The following is a 9843-nucleotide window of genomic DNA, read 5'->3' on the forward strand; positions in this document are numbered from 1 at the left end:
GATGGTACGTAGTACGTACCTATATATCTACAAAGAGATTTATCAAGTAAATAGATATCTAACTTATTTACACTGAATAAATCTATTACTACTCAAGGAACTATAAATAATTTGTAACAACTTACAATGTAAATGAACAAATCCAAAATGGACGCTATATCCTTCATGTAGGCTTTGGGCGTGAAGAAAATGCCGTCAGCAAGAATCTTGAGCACCAGTTCAATACTCATTGATATTACAAACAGGTAGTCGGTCACTTGAAGGATAGGAGTTTCCATAACGCGATGTGTAGGCGTTTCGAACATCATAGAGCCACAACTGAGGGTGGTCATGCAGATCATGGCCCAGTCCAAGTAGGAAACTAGGCCGAGGAAATTGCTGAAATCGGACGAGAGTGTTGAGTGTTGAGTAAAACCAGAAAATATTCCCCCTCTATAGTTTTAATTGTTTTCTTACCTACCCGCGGGATGAGAAGAAAAAACTGATGGGGTGCCACAAGTTTTAGGAGCATTGAGGTAGAAGAACTCTATTATTAGGATATTTCTTAGTGATTTAGGGCGTTAGAATGCTATATTGTTATGCAAGAGTTGAACTTCCTCATATACCTCCAGAGTTCCGGAACCCAGCCACTCGATTGGGTTTCCGACACCATAGTTTTTTTTTATTATTGTTTTTTTTTTTAATCGGTGTAGGTCTTCAGTATATTTCAAATTACTTTTTCGAAGTATACATTTCAGAGTAACTTACTGAAAGCTCTTGTAGTTGAGTTTCCTCTCCTTGCCGGTGACTGGATCTCTGAGTCTAGCATCATAGCGAGCGTACACCAAGGCTTGACATAACTTCCTGAACTTGCCTTCCCGTGGTACTATGAATAGGGGAGTGTCAAACAGGGGATGGTTCTCTCTTAGGTCTTCTTCTCTCTGGTTTCTGAAATTAAATGATAATCGCAAAGGGTATAGATAAGGAGATGGTTCTCTCATAGATCTTCTTCTCTCTGGTTTCTGAACGTTGGCGTCTTTTTCATTTATTTTAATTTAAATATTATTTTTTTTCTCGTCAGTTAATATTGTATTCAATCTTATCAATGGTAGATGTTTTTTTTCTACTAAATAAATTACCTACTTTTCAACAGTCTCACTTATCTAACCTGCAACCAAAGAAGTATCAATCTAAATGTGCTTTGCTGAAATTTTTTAAAGAATACATTGAAGGTATCACTTACCGCCGCATTTCAGCCTGCTGTCGTTTAGCCTGAAGTAGTTTAATGTCCAGATCATGCGGTCTATTCCTAGCTGTATTAACACGGTTCATGCCAGCTCCTATGTCTCCGTTCTCCATAAGATTTTTTTTAAAGAATACATTGAAGGTATGACTTACCGCCGCATTTCAGCCTGCTGTCGTTTAGCCTGGAGTAGTTTAATGTCCAGATCATGCGGTCTATTCCTAGCTGTATTAACACGGTTCATGCCAGCTCCTATGTCTCCGTTCTCCATAAGATCTACTAAATAAATTACCTACTTTTCAACCTGCAACCAAAGAAGTATCTATCTAAATGTGCTTTGCTGAATTTTTTTAAAGAATACATTGAAGGTATGACTTACCGCCGCATTTCAGCCTGCTGTCGTTTAGCCTGAAGTAGTTTAATGTCCAGATCATGCGGTCGATTCCTAGCTGTATTAACACGGTTCATGCCAGCTCCTATGTCTCCGTTCTCCATAAGATGCTCGTATGTTTGTTTCAACTTGATAGAGCCACTCCTCACGCTCCGTCTGATAGATCTGAGAAAAAAATAAAAATAAAATTTGTTATATTTGTTTGGCGAGCTCAAAGGGCATAGTGTTACAATATTGCTGTAATTACAGTAGTAACGGGGCTTTTCAGCCCTATCCTGAAAGTACCTGAGGAATTCAGATATTTACAGTAATTTTACTTAACTCACTGGCGCATATCCCACCCTCGCAGCACCCGAGAGGCCCGAGATATGCAAAATAGCATCCAATCTTTTCAAATTTAACTTACTTTTTCTGATCGATCCTCAGTTGCTTAGAGCTGCCAATGGCACCATGAGAGTTCAGAGGTGCTTTCCCAGGCATGGGGTATAAATGCTGGTTACAAATGTGAAATGCCCCACTAAAAAACGATTTGACTTGGACTCGAACAAGCAACCTTCCGATTCAGAGTCCACTGTAAGACTAAAATGAGCATTACTACACCACTGGTGTTGGTGTAAGACAAAAATATCTAGTTTATTGAAGAAATTTCAGTGAAGGAAGGGGGACAAGATCAGAGAAAACCAGCCGTTCCGAAAAAGAACCTTATCTCTTTATCATAAAATCCGCCCCGGTGGGAATCGAACGTCAAAACAGCAAAAAATTATATTTAAAAGGTCGAAAATTCAATTTTCATTTGCCGCTCTTTTTTCAGCTCTTCAACGTGAAAACTTTACCCAAATTAACGTATAAGGTCTATTGGTGGATAATTCTTACTTGGGATTAGTACAAATTCTTACTTGGGATTAGTATCATTGAGCACACAGTGATGAGTGAGTTCACCGAACAGCTGAACACCTAGAAGTCCGTAGAGTGACATGAAGAACAAATAGAACAGGGTCACGTTGTAAATTTGCTGACTCGAACGTCTGTGAAAGGCAAACACCGAAAAATGAATTAGGAGGGCGCATTACTGTTTGCATAAGGGGAATATTTATTCTAAGCGGACAGTCTGAACTTCAAATAAAACACATATACGTAACATTATGAACAGTCTTAGTTTACGTAGATCATAGGAGCCCAGCACACAAAAGTAAGGTGGTATTAAGCCCGATGATAATGACCTTAGCAATTAAAAGTTGGACTTGGGGTTGTGGTCAGGCTTTCGAGCGTTAGTTTAGGATTGAGCTAAAACTTCAAATAAAACACATATGCCTAACATTATGAACAATATGTTAGTTTACGTATGTAGATCATAGGAGCCCAGCACACAAAAGTAAGGTGGGATTAAGCCCGATGATAATGACCTTAGCAATTAAAAGTTGGACTTGGGCTTGTGGTCAGGCTTTCGAGCGTTAGTTTAGGATTGAGCTACAACGTACGCAAGTCCAGGATTAAGCTAAAAAAAATTGTCATTTTTTCGTATTTTCCAAACCATTCATCATTTAATTTGTGAAAAACCATGTTGAACTTACTTGAATATCTGATTGACTCGAGACTTGGGCATGGAAAACTTGAGGAACTGCCGGATAAAACGAATCATATGAGCTACAACGTACGCAAGTCTAGGATTAAGCTAAAAAAAAAAAAAAATGTCCTTTTTTTCGTATTTTCCAAACCATTAATCATTTAATTTGTGATAAAACCATGTTGAACTTACTTGAATATCTGATTGACTCGAGACTTGGGCATGGAAAACTTGAGGAACTGCCGGATAAAACGAATCATAATGAAAGGCCTGGGTGCACGCAGGATGGACAGGTAACTGAAGCGAGGAACTATAGCACTCATTTCGAACACCATTAGAATCACCGATACCCAGTGGAGAAACACCATTGCTGCATCGAATTGACACCAGTGGTCCTTCAAATACGGTACCTCACCCTGGGGAAAGAGGCAACGGAAAACTTCAAATTCTGCACCTTCAAACTTTAAAGTGATATGATCATGTACCAAGTATCTACTTGCCTTTGTAATATAGAGTAACCCCCATGGCCGAGTGGATATCACACTAGTCTTGCACGCCGGAGGTTCAGGGTTCGATTCCCAGAGGGGTCGAAGTTTTTTCGGCTCTGTGCTTTGAGTTCGGGGTGCACTCAGTCTCATGAGGACAATTGAGGACCTTCTTTAATCGAATAGCGACCAGCAGCGGCATTACCAGTGTAAAAAGATAGATGACACGAGTAGATGAGAATCAATAGTAAAAGAGGCACATAGTAATGCTGTGATGCCCACAAAAGATGTGAAGAAGTTCTTTATTTTACCACAAAGAATTAATGATTTGATTTTCATTGATTGAATAGACATCTCCAGAGTAAGTTCGTATAATATAGGCCATCAAAGCCTTCGCGTTCGCGCACCTCCCGGCACGATTTAGAGTCTTTACCGGAGGAGAGACATTTGAACACAACATTTTATCTCTTAATCCTTAAAATAAAAGAAACATTCATAATTACCTTGAGAATCCCTCGGATATGCATTTTGGCTATCATCTCCGCAGTGAACATAACAGTTATGATGAGGTCCACACTAAACACAAAGTATTGAGCGTTGGGATGACGTTCAAATGTCTTGGAATCATCTCCGCAGTGAACATAACAGTTATGATGAGGTCTACACTAAACACAAAGTATTGAGCGTTGGGATGACGTTCAAATGTCTTGGGAGTGTTGAGACAGACCATGATCAGACTGACAAAGGCGCAAGATCTCATGAACACACGAACCCACTTCTGTAAGGAGAATAACGATCATCTTAGAAATATCCACTGGTGAATTTCATCCGATTTTTTCCGAATGTCCTGTAGGCAATGTAATGTAATTAAATGAGTGTTCCCGAGACACGACTTTTTTTTTCCAACGACACAAAATATTCTTGTAGGCAACGCAATTTAAATGAGAGTGTTCCCACTACTGGAGCACATCACATGCCCTCAGGCACACGAAATTTGTCAAAAGGTCTAGGTTTACCTTGCCCTTGGAATCAATTTGAAGAAGCCGTTTACTGATGAAAATGTGTAAAGGTGTGTCCAAACAAAGTCGACCGTTCTACAGTAAAAAGATCTAATATTCAATCTAATTCTTCTCCCTCCTTCTGTCTTGACTTTGGATCTGTACCTGTGAACTGTTACCCATTGATCAAATGCTCATTTGTACTTACCTCCTGAAAGTTTTCAAACTTGGAGAAGTCTCCCAGAGAGCAGAACAACTGCATGGAAATGCTGGCAGATAGAATGAGGAGACAAATGGTGAATATAATCAGACCGCCCAGCTTTTGACCTGGACCGAAAATCTTATACACGAAATCTTCTAACATTGGAGACGCCTTGATCAGACGAACCACTCGTAATACCTGAGGAAATAGAAAGATTTTTCATTTAGTTATAGGTAGAATCCAGACAAAAGCGAATGAAAATGTAAAAGCACTCTCCCCCTGTTCTTTGCCTATTCATTCATACGGTAAAGGTTAAAGCATAGTTTTTGCCAGCCTAGTTGGCTTGGAGGGTCGCACTTCTGCCCCGTAAGTGCTAGGTCGCGGGGTTGAATCCCCGCCCAGGGCAAACTTTACCCTAAAAAGATGGGGTTTGTTGTCGGAATGGCTGGCTGTCTCCTATCCTGTCTTCCTGCTCCCTTCGCTTTCGGGACGTTAAGACCTTGGCCGTTTCAGTTCCCTCTATCAAACCTCTCTGAAAAAGAGAAAAAAAGCTTTTCAGCACTATTATAATATTAGATGGTAAAACGGAAACGGATATAAAGAAAGGTTGAACTCACTTGAAAGTAGGTGAGCGGTGAAAGATATAACTGAGGTATAATATGAAGCGTAGTCTAATCGAGAGTGTTGAGCTCCAGAGTTTTAACTGTTTTCTGACTACACCTGGAATGAGCATAGGTGTATTATCTTTCGGGAACGGTTTCCCTTTGGAAACTGAACCCTTGATCTTCGATGGTTTGGAATGCGCCTTCTTGGATTTCCAATGGTTTAGTACAGGCGATACAATACAACCTAGTGGTTGAAGTGTCGGACTAATGCTCCATTTTCCTTTAAGAGAGGAAATGGGCTTCAGAAGAGGAAAAATGGTTTAAGTTTCCGAAAGAAAAATACGACTCATGTAGATCAACTAGATCTTGAACATATTTAAGAGTACTTTTAAGAGTGACTTACTGAAAGCTCTTGTAGTTGAGTTTCCTCTCCTTGCCAGTGACTGGATCTCTGAGTCTAGCATCATAGCGCGCGTACACCAAGGCTTGACATAACTTCCTGAACTTGCCTTCCCGTGGTACTATGAATAGGGGAGTGTCAAACAGGGGATGGTTCTCTCAAGCGTAGTCATAGCACACAGCATGAGTTCAAACTTGTGGTAGGAATGCTGAATGTAGCCGTTGAAACCAAGACACCAGATCTTGAACAGGGCTTCCAAGTCTAAGAACAGTGTGAAGCATACCTGAAAGATGGGAAGGATGTTTTAATTATGACATGTGAGGAGTACCTAAACTTTTCATCTTCCCAAGTAGGTCATAACACGTATAAGAGATAAATCATAATATAAGAGTCAGCGCCGATAGAACTTTAAATGCACCAGTTTGAATGCCCGTGGTTGGTATACGGATGAGTGACCATCTGGACAATCGCATACTACTCGCTTTCCAAGGCCTACTCTAAAATAGAGTTTCTTCTCGACGAATACCCTCCGTAAAAAACACTCGTCATTAAAAATCCAAGCAGTTAAATAGCACACAACATGGAGCAGTTTATTTTAAATTGCTCCATGGATAAAGAGTAAGCCATATGTACTACTTATTCATATTGAGATGATTTGTGTTTATGTATGTTAATAAATAAATGGTTACAATATATTGAAAAAAAAAGTTATACAAGAATACAATAACATTTAACCTGAAGGGGATGAACTTACTTCGATGGGATAGTACTTTTCATAGAACACATTCCTCGGCCTGCCATCATGCTGGAAGTTCATCGTGGCCATAATGATAGCGTTGGCCAGAATAGCCACCATGATGATAGAACACATTCCTCGGCCTGCCGTCATGCTGGAAGTTCATCGTGGCCATAATGATAGCGTTGGCCAGAATAGCCACCATGATGAGAAGACGGAAATAGGCAGATTTGAGGAACCTCTGACACACCATCGGGGCAAGTCCTTCCTGTTTGTTTTCATCCAGAGTCACTAGCTTCCAGCCAACTGTACCGTCACTAACCAGGACCTGAAATATAATAAAAACAATCAAATCATGAATTCTTTGTGGTAAAGCAGAGCTTTTTTACAACTTTGGGCATCACAGCCTGAGTGCCTCCTTTACTATTAATTCTCAATTACTCGAATCATCAACATTTTTACACTGGTAATGCCGCTACTGGTCGCTACTCGATTAAAGTAGTTACTCAATTGTCCGCACGAGGCTGAGTGAACCCCGAATTCCAAGCACAGAGCCCAAAAACTTGGATATCAAGTTTTTACATCCGTGTATAAAAGATTTAAAGATGTTTTTTTTTTTTTTTTATGAATAGACTAGTTCCTGGAATGAAAGAATTAGAAGGTAGAGTGACTTAATAACTGATTCTTCAAATATAATGGTGAATAGCTACACTGGTACAGTGATTCAATAAGTTACTGATTACTCCTCAAGTATTGTCTTGAATACTCGTAAACATAGTCTTCTGGTGTAAAAATGGGACTTAAATCCCGTAAATTCATGAAAAAAAAAAAAAAAAAAAATGGGAAAGGCCAAGCACAGAGCCCAAAAAATTGGATATCAAGTTTTTACATCCGTGTATAAAAGATTTAAAGTTTTTTTTTTTTCTTGTTTTTAATAAGGCGCTATAACAGAATATTAGGGATGCGGTAGCGCTCTGCCCCGCCAAGTCAAAACAGTTTGACAGCGCTACTAAGTGATCAAGTTTACCTGTGACGCGGATTTTTCCGGGATAGGTCGCCGACTGCCCCACATCTGTTGGAACTGAACCCGAATCTCATTGAACGTCTCCGTGATGACAGCTATGAACACGTTCTTCACCAGCCAAGCGAGGAAGAAGATCATAGTGCTGAAATAGAAGATGGCCTTCCACGCCGACAAACTGTCGTAGGTTCGAAACATGATGAACACCCAGCCTTCCTGAGTAGCCGCCTGGTAGACGGTGAATAGACTGGTTCCTGGAATGAAAGAATTAGAAGGTAGAGTGACTGAATAACTGATTCTTCAAATATAATGGTGAATAGCTACACTGGTACAGTGATTCAATAAGTTACTGGGGAGTCAGAAAGATGTAGTTCAAAGTTTTCCCATAACCACTATCACGTCACGTGAGCTCACGTGATGTGATAGTAATTACCTACACTATTATGGGAAAATTCTGATTACGTCTTTGTGACTCCCCATGAGATCGTGTGACGTAACGTCACGATAGTGTGTTTCTACCTTAACTATGGTCAAAGTCTTACCAAACTCATCAAATCCGCTGAATCCAATATCATACTTGGAGAGTTGTTTCACGTCACGTGAGCTCACGTGATGTGATAGTAATTACCTACACTATTATGGGAAAATTCTGACTACGTCTTTGTGACTCCCCATGAGATCGTGTGACGTAACGTGACGATAGTGTGTTTCTACCTTAACTATGGTCAAAGTCTTACCAAACTCATCAAATCCGCTGAATCCAATATCATACTTGGAGAGTTGTCTACACTATTATGGGAAAATTTTGACTACGTCTTTGTTACTCCCCATGAGATCGTGTGACGTAACGTCACGATAGTGTGTTTCTATTTCTACCTTAACTATGGCCAAAGTCTTACCAAACTCATCAAATCCGCTGAATCCAATATCATACTTGGAGAGTTGTAGCTTCATACACTTCATTCCATTAGGACATTGATAGCCGGCCGTGGGATCCGGAGAGCAATGGGTATCCGGTATAGCAAGACTGTTTAGAGTTATCCGGCTGTAAGAATTTATTTATTTATTTGATTACACGCTAATGGTATTAGGCATAAATGCCCGTCACAAATATAGTTCCGCGTCACTATACTTATTACACTGTCAGGCTATAATCACGATTATGACTTGACTTCGACTCGAACCAGCAACTTCCAGATTCAGAGTCCAACAACGTTTTTTGAAGAGATTTGACAGAGAGAATGTAACAACGGAGGTCTAATCACACCGAAATCAAAGAGAGAAAGGGGGATAGGATAGGAGAAAACCAGTCGTTCCGAGAAAGAGCCTTATCTGTATATGATAAAATTCGCCCCGGGCGGGAATCGAACGTTAAAACAGCGAAAAAGTATATTTAAAAGGTCGAAAATTCAATTTTCATTTGCCGCTCTTTTTTCAGCTCTTCAACGTGAAAACTTTACGCAAGTTAACGTATAAGGTCTATTGGTGGATAATTCTTACTTGGGATTAGTACAAATTCTTACTTGGGATTAGTATCATAATTCTTACTTGGGATTAGTATCATTGAGCACACAGTGATGAGTGAGTTCACCGAACAGCTGAACACCTAGAAGTCCGTAGAGTGACATGAAGAACAAATAGAACAAGGTCACGTTGTAAATTTGCTGACTCGAACGTCTGTGAAAGGCAAACACCGAAAAATGAATTAGGGAGGGCGCATTACTGTTTGCATAAGGGGAATATTTATTCTAAGCGGACAGTGTAAACTTCAAATAAAACACATATACCTAACATTATGAACAATGTTAGTTTACGTAGATCATAGGAGAGCAGCACACAAAAGTAAGGTTGGATTAAGCCCGATGATAATGACCTTAGCAATTAAAAGTTGGACTTGGGGTTGTGGTCAGGCTTTCGAGCGTTAGTTTAGGATTGATCTAGAGGGAGCATTACTGTTTGCATAAGGGGAATATTTATTCTAAGCGGACAGTCTGAACTTCAAATAAAACACACATACGTAACATTATGAACAGTGTTAGTTTACGTAGATCATAGGAGCCCAGCACACAAAAGTAAGGTGGGATCAAGCCCGATGATAATGACCTTAGCAATTAAAAGTTGGACTTGGGGTTGTGGTCAGGCTTTCGAGCGTTAGTTTAGGATTGAGCTACAACGTACGCAAGTCTAGGATTAAGCTAAAAAAAAAAAAAAATGCCTTT

The 9843-nt window shown here is 39.9% G+C and overlaps 1 protein-coding gene across 1 annotated transcript in view; it reads right to left on the reverse strand.

Annotated features, from left to right (window-relative positions):
* Window positions 1-9843, reverse strand: part of LOC103514821 (sodium leak channel non-selective protein-like) — a 31390-nt gene that overhangs the window by 19863 nt on the left and 1684 nt on the right. The window contains exons 4-19 of the mRNA XM_026827683.1: window positions 9173-9301; window positions 8524-8669; window positions 7631-7878; window positions 6747-6931; window positions 6622-6661; window positions 6012-6150; window positions 5635-5711; window positions 5480-5533; window positions 4869-5060; window positions 4166-4327; window positions 3370-3593; window positions 2510-2638; window positions 2020-2130; window positions 1602-1778; window positions 748-927; window positions 126-378 (exon numbers count right to left, since the gene is read on the reverse strand). Coding sequence (XP_026683484.1) covers window positions 126-378; window positions 748-927; window positions 1602-1778; window positions 2020-2130; window positions 2510-2638; window positions 3370-3593; window positions 4166-4327; window positions 4869-5060; window positions 5480-5533; window positions 5635-5711; window positions 6012-6150; window positions 6622-6661; window positions 6747-6931; window positions 7631-7878; window positions 8524-8669; window positions 9173-9301 — 2446 coding nt within the window. The remainder of the gene's footprint in view (window positions 1-125; window positions 379-747; window positions 928-1601; window positions 1779-2019; window positions 2131-2509; window positions 2639-3369; window positions 3594-4165; window positions 4328-4868; window positions 5061-5479; window positions 5534-5634; window positions 5712-6011; window positions 6151-6621; window positions 6662-6746; window positions 6932-7630; window positions 7879-8523; window positions 8670-9172; window positions 9302-9843) is intronic.

The sequence above is a fragment of the Diaphorina citri genome, unplaced genomic scaffold, assembly GCF_000475195.1.
Source record: "Diaphorina citri unplaced genomic scaffold, Diaci psyllid genome assembly version 1.1 scaffold1227, whole genome shotgun sequence".
NCBI classification, from domain to species: domain Eukaryota; kingdom Metazoa; phylum Arthropoda; class Insecta; order Hemiptera; family Psyllidae; genus Diaphorina; species Diaphorina citri.